At 51.4% G+C, this 17,829-nt stretch overlaps 1 protein-coding gene across 1 annotated transcript in view; it reads right to left on the minus strand.

Annotated features, from left to right (window-relative positions):
• Positions 1–1,363: 1,363 nt before the first annotated feature.
• The window catches only part of LOC103781026 (histone deacetylase 4), a gene marked incomplete at both ends in the record, with an annotated part of 33,258 nt that continues 16,792 nt past the window's right edge, over positions 1,364–17,829 (minus strand). Inside the window, 5 exons of the mRNA XM_008948732.1 lie at positions 1,364–1,410; positions 5,546–5,666; positions 10,947–11,080; positions 16,393–16,579; positions 17,825–17,829. The exon at positions 17,825–17,829 is cut by the window's right edge and continues 262 nt beyond it. Of these exons, the coding sequence (XP_008946980.1) occupies positions 1,364–1,410; positions 5,546–5,666; positions 10,947–11,080; positions 16,393–16,579; positions 17,825–17,829 (494 nt within the window). The remainder of the gene's footprint in view (positions 1,411–5,545; positions 5,667–10,946; positions 11,081–16,392; positions 16,580–17,824) is intronic.

Below are 17,829 nucleotides of genomic sequence, written 5' to 3' on the forward strand. Positions count from 1 at the left end.
TCTCCTTTTCTTTTTTTTCCCCTCCTTTTCTTTTTTTTTTCTCCTTTCCTTTTTTTTTTGTTTCACTGGGATAATTTTCAAAGGGGTGATTTTGCAAAGGCTCAGGAAGAAAACAATTTTGTTTCATTTCCATAACAGAATCCAGACCTCCAAAAACCCGACCTCACGAGCTACAATTATGCAGAAGAACGACCACTGTGAAGTTTTCAAACACAATGCCTTTTATTGTCCCTTCTCATTCTCTTCCCTTCCTGTTCTTGGAGATTTTTCTGTCCTGTCAACCCTCTGCAGAAAGTTTCGAGCAGGAAGCTTGACTTGAAAGAGAAAACTTCCAAATTTTCAGGCTTCAAAGGAAAACAACAACTCAGACCTTCAGCGTGAGGCGTTGGAGGGGTATTTGGTTGGGTTTTTAATTCCAGTCTTATGGAAACCACCACCAGAAATCTTTTATTGATATGAAATTTTGACAGTATTATTCAGCTTTGAATGGAGCTGAATGGATGGGGGTGTTTTAGTCACCTCCTTCACATTGCCCTGGCCCTTGAATCAGAGAATCCTTTAGGTTGGAAGAGACCTCCAAGATCATCAAATCAACCTCCAACCATCAAGCCAACACTACCAAGTCCTCTGCAAAAACAGACTGAGAATCTGTCAGGGCTGGAAGGGACCACAAGGATCCCCCAGTTCCAACCCCTCTGCCACGAGCAGGGACACCTCCCACTAGATCAGACTCCGAAGCCTCCAAACCCTGAAGCCTCCAAACCCTGAAGCCTCCAAACCCTGACGCCTCCTCCTTCCTCACCTATGAGATGTTCCATCTGAGGACAGCCACGCAGCCTGGACATGAACACACCAACTCCCTCTTCACCCCAAACCTTGTCCATCAGCAGCCCTATTTCCTGAAGACCTTTCCCCCCTGCAGGAGGAGGTGGGTGGCTCTGAAGTCCAAAGGCTGAAGATGAAACACCCACGCAGCCCTCAAAAAAAACCCATCTTGCTTTCTCCACGCAGAGCAGCTTTGGATCCTAGGGTGGCTTTCAAACCTCCTAACCCTTGAAACATCCCCTCCTGGGCAACGAGGTGTCTCCTCCTGAAAGCCATGGCTGAGATGTGCCCCTGAATGTCACCCAGGCTTCAGCTCTCCCAAAAAACATGGAAAAAAAAAGCCTCCACGGCTGCTTTTGAAGGCAGGCACGTGAGGCTGAGGCTGCAAACCCCCCACCCCAGGCAGCCCCTGTTTATGGGCAACATCTGGTTGCAGTTACTCGCTTGATGGAATGCAAAGCAACCCATTTTTTTTGGGTTCCCAGTGGGACTGGGAGAACAACCAGGGCATTATTTACACATTCAAGGCAGCACTCACCCCGACACCACCACAAGGGAGCCTGACGAACATCGACGTGAGAGAACCTGCAGGGAAACAAAAAAAGAAGGGACCCTGTTAAGGCAAAGAGTCAAAGTTCACCTGATTTGGGGGAGTTTTGGTGATAGGCAATGATAAACCCACCCTCATTTCTCAGTCATCTGCACTCATGAAAAGACTTCGGAGCGCACGAGCTTCATAAAAGAGGGAGACAAAAAAATAATAAGCAAGGAGAGAAAAAGTGTTTTGAGCCCAAAAAAAGTGCACACCCCACATGAGGAATTGGGAGAGAACCATCTGGAGGGTCCATTTGGCAGCTGTAGGAGTCAGGACAGCACTTTTCTGGGCTTGCAGATGAGCAAATCATCCTCCAGTCAAGATCTTGCAGGTTCAGAATTGGTACAGGGATAGAAGAACATGGTGCCTCCCCCATCCATCACCACCCAAAGTGTGTGGCTTGGACACGTGTCTACGTGCCACAGAGGAGCAAGGAGAAGGAAAAATGTCCATGAAGACACTGAAAAAGATCTGGAGTCCAGGGCCTGAGATGGATTTCCTTGAGACTCATCTACAGTTGAGGAAAGCTAACGGTGAACCAAAGTGGCTTGAGGGTTCCCACCAAACCAGGTTCTTGTTCTGCCTCTGCTGAAGGACCAAATCCCCACAGATGTTCACCAGGGGCTTTGTAGGGGGGTGGATGAGCCACGCCAGCAGATGGGCAGATGCTGGTGAGGACCATGTTGGTGTCAGCCCTGTTGCAGATGAGTGGAGCTCGTGTCTCTGTGTTCTTCACCCGGGTGCTCAGCGAGCTTGGCTCTGTGAGGAGAGCCACGTGGAAGTTCTCAGCACCTCCTGCCCCATCCTTCACTGCTCAGCCACCTGGTGTTTTGACATTTATCTTCTCGACAACGCTCTGTGACTGCTCTCCATGGATTACAAGCAGCCTCATTGGCCTACCTTCAAACCTGGGCAGTGGCTTCCAAAGCTTCACGCTGTCCAGCCAGAGATGGGTTTGGATTTATCACCCTCAGAGGGCTTCAACAACACTTCTCAGGGGTAGAGCTGCTCAACCTGAAGGCCACCACCTTCATAGGTGCCTGATAAACCACAGCAAAGCGAATCCCTGTGGTCCTCTGGGGAAAACAACCTCAAGATCAGTGGTGGGCTTCCATTCCAAGTCTCTCCTCCACGTGTAAAGGAGTCAGTGAAAAAACTCCTAAAAGAGGTGAGGAGCTAGAGGCTGCCTGCAGAAGTCAAAGCAGCCAGCAGAGCCACCACTGAAAAACCTGAATTATTTACACCCTTCCCTCTGCCTCCTAAAGAACCCCCAGATGAAGGAACCTCCCCCCTCATCACTGGCAGAAGCTTAGAAAGAAACATCTCCTGTTTTCATCCTCCAGCTTTACAAGCTCTTCCTTGGGGGCTGAGGTTTCTCATGCTTTCTGCTTCCTCACAGCCCTACCAAAGTCTCCATGGAGTTGGCCACCAGTTGCACACGTGGAGACACTCAGGTCTTGTCACTCCCACAAAGCTTTGGCCTTGGGCTTCAAACTCCACACTCCCTCTCTACCATACTGAGAAGAACCTCACCAAGCTGTTCTACAAAGCTAAAAGCCTTTTCAACTCCCAACAGGAGAAGATGGCCCAAGGAGGGGCTGCTCCACCTCCAGACACAACTGCACAGCCTGAGGTTTCTCCACGAGGTTCTCCCAGCTCCTCAGTGCCTGGTGCCTTTGCTCAGCTCCAGCACTGTGGAAGCCATCCAGTGGAGAAACTGCTTTTAGGGTCAGCATTGTCCTTCCTGCCCTGCTCCCAAGGGAGATCCCTCTTCTTGGGTGCTGGGTAGACTTCCCAGACAGGTTCACTCTTCTCATTTTGGCTCCCTGTGCTGTCCCTCTGGACCTGTCAAGAGGAGGTCCACTGCTTCCTGGGCCATGCAAGTTGGCAGCAAGACCCACTGCTAGCAGCTCAAGGCTAAAAGGTGCCAAGTGGGTTTAGGAAAGAAGGTCTAAGGTCAATTAAGAGCTATGGGAAAGCTCCACCTCCTGGAGATCCTGGGGATCTGACCTCCTGCTCCTCAGAAAGTTAAAAAGAAGTGGCAACCAAGCCCCAGGTGTAGCCCCAGACAAGCTCTACTCTAACACCCACAAACAGCATCGTTGAATGGGTTGGGTTGGGAGGGACCTTAAAGATCTTCTAGTTCCAACCCCCCTGCCAAGGGCAGGGACACCTCCCTCTAGACCAGGTTGTTCAAAGCCCCATCCAATCTGACCTTGAGCAATTGCAGGGATGGGGCATCCAGAACCTCTCTGGGCAATCTCTTCCAGGGTCTCACCACCCTCAAGAGTGAAGAACTTCTTCCTAAGGTCTCAACTAAACCTCCCCTCTTTCACTTTGGAACCATTGCCCCTTGGTCCTATCACTACAAGACCTGGTAGAGTCCCTGGAAGGCCACCAGAAGCTCTCTCTGGGGTCTTTTCTTCTCCAGGCTGAAGCACCCCAACTCTCTCAGCCTGGGCAGAACATAGTGGATGGGGTCCAACCTCCAACCAACTGATTCCTTGGGCATACTGCTCCTTCACAACCTGGTCTTGGCAAATTAAGCTCAACTGGGCAACCTTTGGCCCTGGAACACCCTCAGGTAGTAGAATTCCTTCACTAGAAGAGTAAACTTGATCCCTACAGAGATTCTGAACCGAGTGATGAAAGACATGGGGGCAGAGCAAGAGTTGCTCAGGTTCTCTGAACAAACCAGCAGTAATGGTTCACCAAAACCTGGGCCAAACCCCACCCTAACCAACCAACCTCCAAACCTATCTGTGGAACTGCAGTTGGAAGAGTGTGGAGAGGAACCAGCCCCTGTGGAGGTGGTGGAAGCACCAACAAGGAGCCTGCTCATACTCTAGGCACCATTTCTTCAGACTGGTGGACAAGCCAAGCAAGAGCTTGACCACCCCTGAGGACATCACATCAGGAACTCTTTAAACTTCATGTACTAATGGAGCTGTCACTCAGAGGTGTCCACTCTTCATTCCTCTGGGTTTTAAAGAGGGGGTGAGTTTGCTGTAACAACAGCACCCATCTCTTTGGGGATCTCATGCCCAACCCAAAGCTGCTTCAAAACCCCTCCAGCTCTTTCTCTGCAACCACCACATCAAGTTGATCCTCTTCTGATGTCCTCCAAAATCAAGCCAATCCCAAAATAAACTTCCTCAGCTTCTAGGTCCCAGAACTGTCTCTTTGCTGATCCTCACCCTGAGGATTTGCCCAACTGTCCCTCCTGCCCATCATCTACTGCTGCAAGAGAGGCAGGAAGTACAGGGAGAAGATGATGTCTCCATGGAGAAGAGGAGCCAAAATCCCAGTGGTCTGGCTGCTATGGTTTTAAAAACATCAAAGAAATGGATCACAGACTGGTAGGGGTTGGGAGGGACCTCTGGAGATCATCTCAACCCACCCCCTGCTCCAGCAGCTCACCCAGGGTCATAGACAGGTGGGTTTGGGGCCCCCCCAGCCTCTCTGGGCAGCTGCTCCAGGCTCTGCACCCTCACCCCAAAGAAGTTTCTCCTCCTGCTCAGGTGGCACCTCCTGGGTTCCAGTTGGTGCCCGTTGCCCCTTGTCCTGTCCCTGGGCACCACTGACCAGAGTCTGGCCCCAGCCTCTTGCCCCCCTTGCTCAGCACTGCTCAGATCCCCTCTGAGGCTTCTCTTCTCCCCTTCAGCATCTCCACAGCCTCTGCTGGACTCTATTCAGCATCTCCTTGTCTCTCTTGAATTGGGGAGCCCAGCTCTGGACACAGTTATGTCCAACGTGGCCTCCCTAGAGCACAGCAGAAGGGCAGGAGAACCTCCCTGGACCTGCTGACCACACTCTTCTTCATGCACCCCAGGAGACCATTGGCTTTCTTGGCCCATGAGCCAGCAGGTGAGCTTGTTGTCCCTCAGGTTGTTCTCCCCAGAGCTGCTTTTCAGCAGGCCAACCAACCAGTTTTACTTCTCCAGGTTTTAGGGCTCTCCCTGAGGACAGGGAGATGCACCTTGTGTCCCTCCCAGGCAGCCACTGAGTGGAGGGAGCCCCATCTCCCCCCTTTGCTGCTGCTCCTGCCAGACTCAGGGCTGAGGAGCAGAGCAAGGGGGGGTTGGAGGTCAGAAAAGGGACCCCCCCCACCCCAAGGAACAGTACCTAGAAGCTTCTTGCTGTCCAGCTTCTGCCTGTTCAGGGGGTTTGTGCCGTAGAGCAGCGTGTGGGCTTCTGAGTGAACTGTCTGCAGCTCCTCCAGGGTTGCTTTTCTTCCACGAATGCACTGAAGGAGGAAAGGAGAAGGAGTGAGGAGACCACCACTGCACCCTCCCATCCAGGAACTCTTCCTCAGCCAATCATCAAGACAGTCAGCAAACAAGAAAAGACTTTCTTAGGTGGAAAAATCCCCTCTGAGACAGATTTAATCCCTTATTCAAACTGTTAGTCTGACCCAGAAAGTCATTTTTTGGATGGACTTCCATTGGGTTTAAAGATACTTCCCCCCAGGGCACCTGCTGAATCCCACAGGACCATTGCTGGGCTGCTGAATGTTGAGGATTTCCACCACAAGCCCTCAGAAAGTGATTCTCTGGTGAAACCACGTCCCCCCAACCCACCCTCTGACACCCCCACCCCAACCATGAAGCTCCTCTAAGAACTCCTCCCCAACACTCTGCCTTCCAAACTGACCCTTTGAGCAATTCAGGGGCCTCTGCAAACCTCCTGGGCTCAGCTGAAGGCCAGAAGAGCAGAGGAACTCTTGATTTCAAACCCCTGGGGCTTCCCTGAAGACCATGGCAAAGCTTCTTCTGATGTCAGCCAGACCCAGCTTTCCATCTTACCAACTGAAGATCTTCCCCCCCTTTTTTTTGGTCACCCCTCTCCTTGGGGCTTATCTTGGGGTTGCCATCACCCATGTTTTGATGGAAAATGTCTCTAAGACCAAAGTGCTGCTTGGAGATGCTAAAATTTGGGCATACCAGGAAAACTCCACGGCCTCTTGCAGAGGTCCCAGAGGTCCCCCAAGACTTGAGGGCTCAGCCAGGAGCATCCTGCTGAGGGGACCTCAACCTTCACCTTGGCTTTGTTGAAGCCTTTGAGGCTTTTCCAGCTTCCCCCTCACCCAGATGCCAACTCTTCTCCTCTGAACAAGACATGCCAACCTTCTACATCTAGAAGATGGCCCAAACCAGCTTTTTTTGTCCCTCCTGGGAAGACACCAGGAGAACAGCAGCTCCAAACAGCTTCAGCTCCCTGGGATGGGGGCTCCTTTAAAAGAGGTGGCCCTACCAAGCCACCCAAGCCCCATGCCCTTGAGGAGGGTGTCAATGCCACCCTCCCTCTCCACGTGACACCCACAATCAAATGGAAACCACGAGTGGATGGAGAACTTCTGCCTGTGCTGCAGGGAAAAGAGGTTGAAGGAAAAAAGCTGCTACTGACTGTTTGGTATCACAGCAAAACATTGCCTGGCTAAGGAGGACTGGCTGAGAGAGGTGGGGAGAAGAGGAGGCTCCAGAGAGACCTTCTGGTGGCCTTCCAGGGTCTACAGAGGGCCTACAAGAATCTTGGGGAAGGGCTTTTTACAACAGAGTGTGATAGGATGAGGGGTGATGGCTTCAAACTGGAAGAAGGGAGGTTTAAATTAGAAATTAGGAAGAAATTCTTTACTGGGAAGGTGGTGAGACCCTGGTAGTGGTGGTGGGGGGGTTTCCTCCCCAGGGGGAGGACCCTGCACTTGCCCTTCTTGAGCTTCATGGGGTTCCCCTCTGCCCAGGTCTCACTGGATGGGAGCACAGCTCTGGTGTCAGCCACTCCTCCCAGTTTGGTGCCACCAGCTGGGCTGAGGGGCCACTCTGTGTCCTCACCCAGGTCACTGAGGAGCATCTTGAACAACACTGGACCCAGTCCTGACCCCTGGAGAACTCCTAAGAGCTACAGACCTCCAACCAGCCCCTGCCCCACTGATCCTGCCCACGCTCTGAACGAGGCAGGGATGCTGCCAGGATGTGCCTGGAGAAGGACCCTGCTTGAGGAGCAACTTCTCCAGCCTGGTGGAAGCAGCCCATGGGGTCTGGGTCACCCCCAAAACCTCCTGAGTTCCTCAAGGTCTTGAGGGGGGCTGAGATTACTCTGTACCATCACTGTGGATTTTCGTTGGGGGGGGGCAGAGCCTTTTTATTGAGATTCCTTCAACCAGCCTAATGATTGCTTTTAAATCTTGAATTTACTAATTGTAGTTTCTAAAGCTCATTTAATTAAACAAGCAACACTCTCCAACTGCAGCTGTCGTTGAAGTTTGGCCAACTCCTTTCACTCCAAAGGGTCATCTTTAACCTCGTGGGGCTCTGCCAGGAGGCTTCTTACCTAATCTGCTGCTCATTTCCCCCTCAGCTGGAGGGAAAAGGGTTTCTGGACAACTTTAGCACCTATGGATCTGTTTCACTGCTGAAAAACGAGAGGAGAGGGGGGGAGCAATGTGGGTTTTTTATTATTTGCTGTCCTTAAAATTCTCTGTGCCCCTTCTGGATCACTCCTGTGGCCTCAGAGACGTGGCAGGAACCTGGCACTTGGTTGTCCAGGAGCCTCTCCCTCTGCTTGGCTGCCTGATGGAATCAGGTTTTCCCTGAGCTGGTGTCTGAAATTTCAAAGCAAGTATTTGTTTGCGTGCAGGATGAAAATATTTATCTGCAAGGCCCTTTTTCTGGCTTGGGGCATGTGTGCACCAGAAACACCCAGGGAACAGTTCCAGGAGGCAGAGGCTGAGAATTGTTTGAGCTTGCACGAGAAAGCAGAGCTGGGATTTATCTTCAGTGGGAGGTCGTGGAGGGGGGGGGAGAGCTGTTAAACACCTCCTGGAAGGGGACAGGGACCCTGCAGGCTCTGCTCTGACCCCACAGGGTGTGGAGGTTTTCATCCACCTTGAGGAACCAACAGGAACAAACGACACCTTCACCCTGGACCCCAGCAGAAAGCTGGTCAGGAAGGGACCTGAGGACAGGGAGGTGTCAGAGCTCAACCTCTCCTGTGACAGAGGAGATGGTTACAGAGGTAAGGGATGGGTTGATCTACATCAGCACAGTTTTCACATCAGGTTTGATGGTTACTGAAGTGGATCCTCATGTCTGAGGCCCAGGGCAGCAGACCTGCAACAGGGAAGAGGAACACGAGCGTGCAGAGATGTCTCTGTCAGCAAGAGAAGCTGGAGAAAAATGATAAGAATAAAAGGAGAGCTCAGAAAAAACCCAAGTGTAGAGCCTGGCTGATTCCTGAGTGCCCTAATCTGACTTGCTGCAGCCCCACTCCTCATTCTGAAAAGATTCCCCTCTTTTGTGCCACCCTGCTCACCCAAATTGCTCTGGTGAAGTCCATGTCTCTGGTGCTGTGGGTGGGGATTGAGGGCACAGCTCCTGCTGTCCTACAAGGAGCTTTGGCATGGGCAACAGGGATTTGGAAAAGGAATATAATGTTAAAAGTTATCAGGACTATTACTCCAGACTTCCAAATTCCTTTTAAATGGATCACACAATGGACCATGCTCCACAGAATGAAGCTTTCTACATATTGAGTTCCTCACCCTCACGTTCCAGCCTAGAAGCAGAGATGCTTCTTGTCTTCAAAGATGTCCCCTTGTCATGCAAGTGGATCTGATGTGGAGGGAACCCTACATGAAGGAAAGGGTGTGAAGGAAACCCCTACATGGTCCTTCACTCTGCTCACTGATGGACCCCAACCTTGGGAGCTCCACAAAGACTCTGAAGGGCAGGGAAATGACCAAATGGTTTCCTGAGGTGGAAAAGAATTAAAGCAGTGAAGGGCAGCAGAAAATTTAGAATCATGAAGGTCTCTTCCAACCAGAATGATTCTAAGATCATCAAGTCTAATTGCTACTCCAAGATTGCCAGGTCACCACCAAGGTGAGCATCAAGAACAGCTCCAATTGTGACAGTGACCAAACCCACCAAATTAAGGACAAATGAAGAACTTACACATTAGAGAACATCTGTAACACAAATTCAGGGGCCAAGGCAACCAGCACTGCCCAGTGCCACTCCTGCTTCTACACAGAGGAGTTACAAGAGCTGGGGGACACTATTTTTTCTTTTCCAGTCCCAAATATTAATCCTCAAACTCATTTAAGTGGGTCTCCTCAGGCAGAGAGAGGTTTGAAGGTCTTCCTCTCTCTCTGCAGGGATCAACAAGGGTGGGATGGAGACCCTGAGCCCAGGGCAATGCTGCCACCACGTGGATGTCTCTTCTGAGAGCCCAGAAAACACTTCCAGCCAGATGCTGACAGCACTCCAAGGGTTATGCCAAAAGTTTTCAGCTCACAGAGCTGCTCCACACACGCTGCCATCAACTGACCAGCACTGCTATTAGTTCTGAATAACAATTATTAATTATCACCATCATTAATCACTCCTCTTTGCATTTCAGTGTTTGTTTCTCTTAGTTTGCCTTGCTCTGAAAATATGGATGTCCAATAAAGTGAATTGAACCCCTTGTGAGGCAACAGGGTTTAGTTACACCTCATTCTTCTCAGTAGCTTCACTACAGGTCAATAATTACATCTCAAAGAGTATTAAAAAAGTTATTAAACCCCAGGAATACAAACTGCTTCCTCCACAGCTTTTGTTCCTCTGATTGGAGGGATAACAAACAACACGGTTGATGTCATGTCATGCTCTTATCTTTGGGATAATCCTGCCCCTCTGCCCCACTCTGGGACGCCCCTGCAGAGCCAGGGAGCTGCTGGAGAGGGGCCAGAGGAGCCCCAGCAATGCCCCGAGGGGGGAACCCCTCTGCTGGGAGCCCAGCAGGAGAGAGTTGGGCTGGGGCAGCTGAGAGGAGAAGGCTCCAGCTGGGGAGACCTGCTGGGGGCTGCCAGGGGCCTGCCGGAAAGCTGGAGGCAGAGTTTTTATCAGATCCTGGTGTGACAGGACAAGGGGGGATGGTCTGAAACTAAAAGAGGGAGATTTAGACTAGAAAGAAGGAAGAATTTGGGATGCTGAGGGTGGTGGGACCCTGGCCCAGGTTGCCCCATCCCTGGCACCATCCCAGGGGAGGTTGGATGGAGCTCTGAGCACCCTGCTCTAGCTGGGGATGTCCCTGTCCCTGCAGGGGGTACTAAGTGGACTAGGTGACCTTGAAAGGTCCCTTCCCACCCAAACCAGTCTGGGATTTTATGACCATTTTACAGGAGCTGCCAAGAGCAGGTTTCCAACATTTCAGGAGATTTCTACCAGTCATCCCAACGCCACGAAACCAACTCTCTGGAGAGAAGTGCTCCTGACAGCAGGCACAAGCACTCATCTAGGAATGGATCAAATTTAGGCCACATCTGGCAAAACATTGCCAACAGCTGGAGCTATAAACCCCTCCAGTATAAAGTTTGCACGTCCAGGTAGCAGCCAACCCCCCGAGCTGCAGGTTCAGCACGTGTGCTACCGCCCAGCCCCAAATCCTCCCAACCCAGCAGCCCAACCAGCCAGAGAAACCCCAAATTCTCCTTTTCCCCCCAGGCCCAGCCCCTCCCCTCCCCCTTGGCTGGCAGCCTCCTCACCTCACACTTGCCCCGGAGCCCTGTCTCCTGCAGCCTGGACCAGATGCTCTGGATCCTCCCCGCGTGCTCGGGGTGGCTGTTGGTGTTTCCACAGGTACACTGGTGCTTCAGCATCAAGGTGTCGTACACGAGGCCTGCAGCAGAGGTCACAAAATTGCTCTCAGTTAAAAAAAAACTAATTAAAAGTTGCCAGATGGAAAGAAAAAAACCTTTTTCTTTTTTCCTGTAGCACTTGGCAACCCACTGAAGGCTTGTAAAGCTCTGAGACAGCACCAAACCTGCAGTGACCCCTTCCGTGGCTGTGGAAAAGGAACCAGCCACCAGCATCTGCAGGCTGAGGCTGTGACAGAAGGAGGTGACAAGTGGAAGTTTTGGGGTGCAGAACTGATCTAAGTGGGGGTTGAGGTGCAGCCTCTGGGTACTTTTTAACAGTTGCTGCTAAAAACCACTCTAGGGCTTGGGATTAAAAACCAGAATAAGTCCTTAGGCAGGCAGCACCGTTTCATAAAATGGTTTGTGCTGAAGTCTTTGCATCAATGTTATTTGACAACATGCTAATTAAGGCTATTAGCACACACTTGGGCATAATTATTCAGTGAGAGCTGTAGGTATTTAGCAGGGTTGGCTGGTTGGAACGTGGGAGGCAGGCAGCTAAATCCCCTCCTATTCCCAAGTATTTATGGCATGACAACAGCGTAGGAGACTTTGATTCATGCTCCAGAGTTGCCCTGGTTGGGTTTTGGAAAGGGAGTGAGGATTTTGTAGCCAACGTTCCACTGGAAGAAAACAGCAGGTCCTCTCCAGCTCTGCACTCCTGGGGACAAAAGACCTTTTTTTTTTGGGGTAAAAAAGATGTAGTTCAATGTTGAAATCTTCCCTTCAGCCAGGAGCTCCAGAAAACAGAGCAAAATTTGGATTTCTTTATTTCCTCCAGGATTAAGGTTTCTCACAAGACCTATCTGTCTGAAAGCACCATATAAAGTTGCAAATCAAAGTCTTGACCTGAATCCAAAGCCACAAAAGGCAAGAGCTGCTCCCAAATCCTGAGGTTCAAGCCTCTGCACTGTGACATCCCCCCTCCCAAACCCCAGAGGAGCAAACCTCTGAGGGAACACCCCTCCTGGAGTTCAGGCACCAACCACCAGCCCAATTAGCAATGGAGTGGAGTTCAGAGAGCCTTGTAGGCAACCAGACCCCTGAGAAGATCCAGGGACAGGCAGCCTGGAGCTCAGCACCACGCTGCTGCAGGTTCCTGAGCTTGGCCCCAGCTGTGGTCACACCTTCTGACTGAAGTGTAGGCTGGAAAATTTGGCTTCCCCCACTGAGGCAAAGCCTGGCACAGACACTTTCAGGTCTTTCAGCCTTAGGGGAGGCATCTGGCAGCTCCTTGCTCTGCTGTAGGTGAGGGAAAAGGGAACAAAAGCAGCAGAACTCCAACCCCCCTGAGCTGGAGGAAGGGAGCAGAGCGTCGGTTCATTGGGTTAGCCAAAGTTCAGCTCCATAAAATCCTCCTCCAAGGCTCTGTAGAGGTCTCCCACGTCTGATTCACAGCCTCTGACTTCAGGAGGAGCTGCTGGGCAAAGGCAAGGAGTCCAAATGCCACCCGAGGAGGTGTTCAGGTGACGCTGGGTGGCCACCAGAGCTCCTCAGGCTGGAGGTCGTTGCAACTAGGACAAACTCCACAGCAAGCTCACCTCAGGTCTGTGTATTTTGGAAGGAAACTCGTCTTCAGGGGACCTGATGGATTTGAGGACAAGCTGAGAATTGGGGTTGTTCAGCCTGGAGAAGAGAAGGCTCTGGGGAGACCTTCTGGTGGCCTTCCAGGAGGCCTGGAGGAAAGCTGGGGAGGGATTCTTCATCCAGGAGTGTCGTGGTAGGATGAGGGGTCATGGTTTAAACTGAAGGAGGGTAGATTTAAATTAGATATTAGGAAGAAATTCTTCACTAGGAGGGTGGCAAGACACTGGAACAGAGAAGCTGTGGATGCCCCATCCCTGGAGGTGTTCAAGACCAGGCTGGATGGGGCTTGGAGCAACCTGCTCTAGTGGGAGGTATCCCTGCCCTTGGCAGAGGGGTTGGAACTAGATGACCTTTAAAGTCCCCTCCCAACCCAAATCATTCTGTGATTCTGATTTATAACCCAAAAGAACCCCACGTAGATGTCCTCCTACCTCTAGATACAGGTCTAAGAACATTTAAATCATCAACATGGGAACCTGTGTTTGCAAGTTTCTTTTTACAGGGTGTTGAGCCCAGGTCCTAAATAGTTTTTAAGACAATAAAACCTAAATTAAGTTTTAAATAGTAACTCCTGAAAAACTTTTGGGATACAGCTCTAGGTACACAAGTAAAACAATGCCTAGAGAGGTTAAAAGTCTTGGGTTTTGTCCTCTGTTTTGCACCAGGACAACCCTAGAGCCTGGTGGGACAGAAGCCAGCACAGACCAAACCAAAGAGAGATGCACATGGTAAAAATAAAGCCAATTTTTTTGGCCTTGACTTGATATTGTTCTGTCCTTCCCTTGTCTTCCTGCAGCACAGCAGATCTGCCAGGTACCTCCCTTGGGGGGTTTTTTTGAAGGAATCAGAATGGGTTGGGTTGGAAGGGACCTTAAAGGGTGAGAGCAAACCCAAGTAGGTGTGGGGAAGACCTCCAGCCACACAAAGCAGCACCTCCTCCTCTGCAAGGACTGGAGAGCTCCACGACTTGCAAATGAAATGTCCAAGGTAGGTGGACAAAGGGGTCAAGGAGAAGGTTTTGGAGTGGTAGGACACCTCAAGTGGGGGTTTAGAGAATCTGGTTGAAGAAAGGAGAACAATCATCTTTAAAGGTCAGCACTGAAGCCCAACCAGCTCCTTTTTCTTGGCAGGACAAACATCTCATCTGAGGCTGGGGTAATTAATTACATTGCTCTGTGTAGGAGAGGAGAAATCAGAGAAGAGAAATTCTTGAATGCAGAACATTTGTGGAGCCTCTTTTCCAGGAGAGATCAGAGGCTGGATAATTGGAGCTGTGCAAATTAATGAATGGCCTTAACCTGAGAAGTCCTCTTCAAGGGTGTAGAAGAGCACAGGGTAGAAGGAGTCATGAAAGAAGAGAGGGCAAGTTCAAGGACCAGCTTCTCACAAGTGCTGGTGGGAGGGAAAAGGAGATGTTGTGCTTCAGGGCATGAAGCTGATTGTTGAAGAAGTCAGGAGGGCTCTGGTTCTGCTTTCCCCTGGGGTTAATGCCCATGTTTGAGGTGGATTATGGTGCCTTTCAAGTGTCAGGTGCTGGTCACTGAGAGGGACAGGGAGATAAATGATATTTCTTTCTTTAACCCCAGGATTTCCAGCTCCTAACTCTGTCCAGAGACAGCATTCCTGTTGTCTAGATACCATCCCAAACGTCCAAGTGATGACCAACTCTTGGTCTGCTGGACATCAACCCATCTCCAAAGAGCCACATTCCTGCCTGGTGATCACCAGTGGCTTCCTGAGGACCATGGATTGAGGTTTGTTTTTGTCCATCCCTCCCACACAACCACCTCCAGAGTTCAAATCTCAATTCCCCCCAAATCCAGCAGCCCAACCTGGGCTCAGCAGCTGAAGTGCCTTTGGAGGCTCTTTTCTCCTCTCCCTGGTAATGAAATCAGTCCTTCCCCCCTTACAGGAGGTAAGGACCAGTTGGAGGGCTCATCTTTGAGCCTTTACACCTTTATCAGTGCTGGTGAATGTCCAACATCTCCTCCCTTGATAGCATTTTATTGTGTTTTCCCCCCTCCACTCACTCAGCATAAATCAAGAGAAAGAGGGAGAGGGCAAGGGGGAAAAAAAATGAAGCTTTTGGAGTTTTAAACATGAATTAATGCCATAAAAAGGGGATTTTACAGGTCAGCTACACTAAGAATCCTTCACTCCACAGCACTGTTGGTGTCTAACAGTGCTATGGGATATCCCACCTCTGATTTTAAGCCACTTTTCTCTTGGTTTTACATTTTTAAGCCTCACCTCCCAGGAAAATAAATGAGAACATTACAACAGGGTCTTTTCCAAGCAGCACAGCTCTCCCAAAATCTGCAGTTTTACCACGACCTGCAGTTTTACAGGAAACTTAAAGCACATCTCTGAGTCCAACTGACATCCTCTGGTAGGAAATGTTATTGTGTGTTCAAAGCCTTGTCTGTGAGGGACAAAACAACTCAAATTCCAGAGGAGAAGGGAGGAGAGAGAAGGAATGAATCCTCTCCTCAAGCAGGGCCAGGTTTGCCTGGGTTTAAAGCACCAAGATTTGGCTCTGAGAAGATGAGATGCTCAAGTTTCATCTGGTTTGACCAGGAGTTGGGGTCTCCCCTTTCTTTGCCTCCTTGGCAAGGCCAAAACCTAAAATAATCTTCCTCTGACTGGTCCAATTAGAACTGGAGCTCTGCTGAAATTCCAGGTTTTAAGACTACCAACAAACAGAAGCTTCAAGGGTTGATTTCCCCACCATGAGAAGCTGCTCAGGCTTTTCCAGAGCTGATGGTTTCCCCCCCCTGGAGCTGGAAGAACCAAGTCATGTTGAACAGATCACCATCCCCACACCATCAGCCCCTGAAAATAAACCTGCCTCACAGCCCTGGTGTTGGTGATGCCAAAAGTGTGGCTGAAAGAATGGATATGTGAAAGAGAAACAAAATCATCAGCTGCTCTCTCTTCCTCTGGGTGTTTTGGGTGATTTTTTTCCCCCTCCCCTTTCCTTTTCTCAGGGCTGGGGAAGGTTCATTCACAAAACAGAGTTTGACATTTGGGGGAGAAGGAGGACTTGAAAATCAATCCCCTTGGTCTGCCAGGGGAGGGCTGGAAATGCTGCACATGAATTAACTTCCATCTCTTACTAAGGCTGCTGAAGAGAGGAGTTTGGAGGATGGAAGTGGCCTCTCAGGATTCAGAATCATTATTTGTTTGCCTTAAATCACAGAATCACAGAATGGTTTGGGTTGGAAGAGATTTTTAAGGTCATCCAGTCCAACCATCTCCCAGCCCTGCCAGGTCCCCACTGCCCCGTGTCCCTCACCCCACATCTCCACAGCTTGGGAACCCCTCCAGGGGTTGGGGACTCCACCACTGCCCTGGGCAGCCTGGCACAGCCCTGGGCAACCCTCCAGGGGAAGAAATTGTTCCTCAGGGACAACCTCAACCTCCCCTGGGGCAACTTGAGGCTGTTTCCTCTTGTCCTGTGGCTTGTTCCTTGGGAGCAGAGCCCGACCCCCCCCTGGCTCCAGGCTCCTGTCAGGAGCTGTGCAGAGCCAGAAGGTCTCCCCTGAGCCTCCTTTGCTCCAGGCTCAGCACCCCCAGCTCAGAACAACCACCCAAAAGACACTTGGGTGTTTCAGGGTGGTGGGGACACACCTTTGGGGGCAGAAGAACACCAGAGGAACCCCCTCAGCCCCCCCCAATTCAGCCTCCAGCCCCCCAAAAACGTTACCTGTTGTGAACCTTGGCTTAGTGGGTGGCTCCTGGACGGACATGGGGAAGGTGGCTGAGGCAGGGGAGGACTGTGCCCTGGACAGGGGTCGATGCCCCCCAAAGGAGACTGGCATGCCAGCTGCCTCCAGGGATGCCTGGTAGTTCCTCAGCTGGTGGATGCGTTGCTGCTCCAGCAGGAGGGCTTGCTGCAGGGAAAGGAAGCAAGGGAGGTGCTGAAAGGCTCTGGGGGGGACTTCAGGAAAGAGTTGGGGAAGGGTTTTAAAGGTTTGGGGGTTGTTTGGGTTTCTTTTCCTGATCTATGTGCACCCCCCACCTGAACCCCACCCCATCAGGAGCTGTGCAGAGCCAGAAGGTCTCCCCTGAGCCTCCTTTGCTCCAGGCTCAGCACCCCCAGCTCCCTCAGCTGCTCCTCCCCACACTTGGCCTCTAGACCCTTCCCCAGCAGCTCCGTTGCCCTTCTCTGGCCACGCTCCAGCCCCTCGAGGTCCTTCTGGGAGGGAGGGGCCCAAAATTGACCCCAGGATTTGAGTGGTGGCCTCCCCAGGGACAATCCCTGCCCTGCTCCTGCTGGCCACACCAGTGCTGACCCAAGCCAGGATGCTGGTGGGTGGCCTCCTTGGCCACCTGGACACACACTGGGTCCTCTCCAGCCAGCTGGCCACCAGCATCCCCAGCTCCTTTCCCACCAGGACAGTTTTCCAGCCCCTCTGCCCCAGGCTGGAGTGTTGCAGGGGGTTGTTGTGACCCTAGTGCAGGACCCAGCCCTTGCCCTGGTTGAACCCCATCCCACTGACCTTGGCCCATTGCTCCAGCCTGTCCAGATCCCTCCCTAGAGCCTCCCAACCCTCCAGCAGATCAACACTGCTAACCCTAACCTGCCATATTACTGAGGGTGCCCTTGATCCCCTTTCTCCAGATCACTGACAAAGATATGAAAGAGAACAGGCCCCAAAAATTGGTGCTCACCCCCAAAAATGAGCAGAGCTGCCACCTCTGGGACCTGCAGGTTCTGCAGAAGGAACCCTCTGCCACGAGCCTCATCCTTCCACCCCTCACCCAGCCCTTCTCTGGGGCAAACTATTTGTTTTAAAACACACAATCCTCTGCCAGGATCTCGTGCTTAAAAATATGAAGCCAAACTTTGTCCTCCCACAGAAACAAGCAGGGGAGAGAGCAGGAGGAGTCCAGTGGCTGCAAACCCATTGACTGGGGTCGTAGATGATCCAGCTTCTCCTCCTTGGGACATCTGAGTGGACACAGTGACTCCAGGGAAGGATGGCACTGATTTTACCAGCAGGCTTCTTTACCTAACAAAACCCCAAGAGCTGGTGGCCCACCCCCAACTCTGAGTAGGAAAAGTTGACCCCCCAAAACCCAACAACCTCCCCAAGAGCCCAGTCCCAAGCCCGGATCCCTCCCCGTGAGCTCACCTGTC

Source organism: Merops nubicus, unplaced genomic scaffold (assembly GCF_000691845.1).
Source record: "Merops nubicus isolate BGI_N331 unplaced genomic scaffold, ASM69184v1 scaffold21451, whole genome shotgun sequence".
NCBI lineage: Eukaryota > Metazoa > Chordata > Aves > Coraciiformes > Meropidae > Merops > Merops nubicus.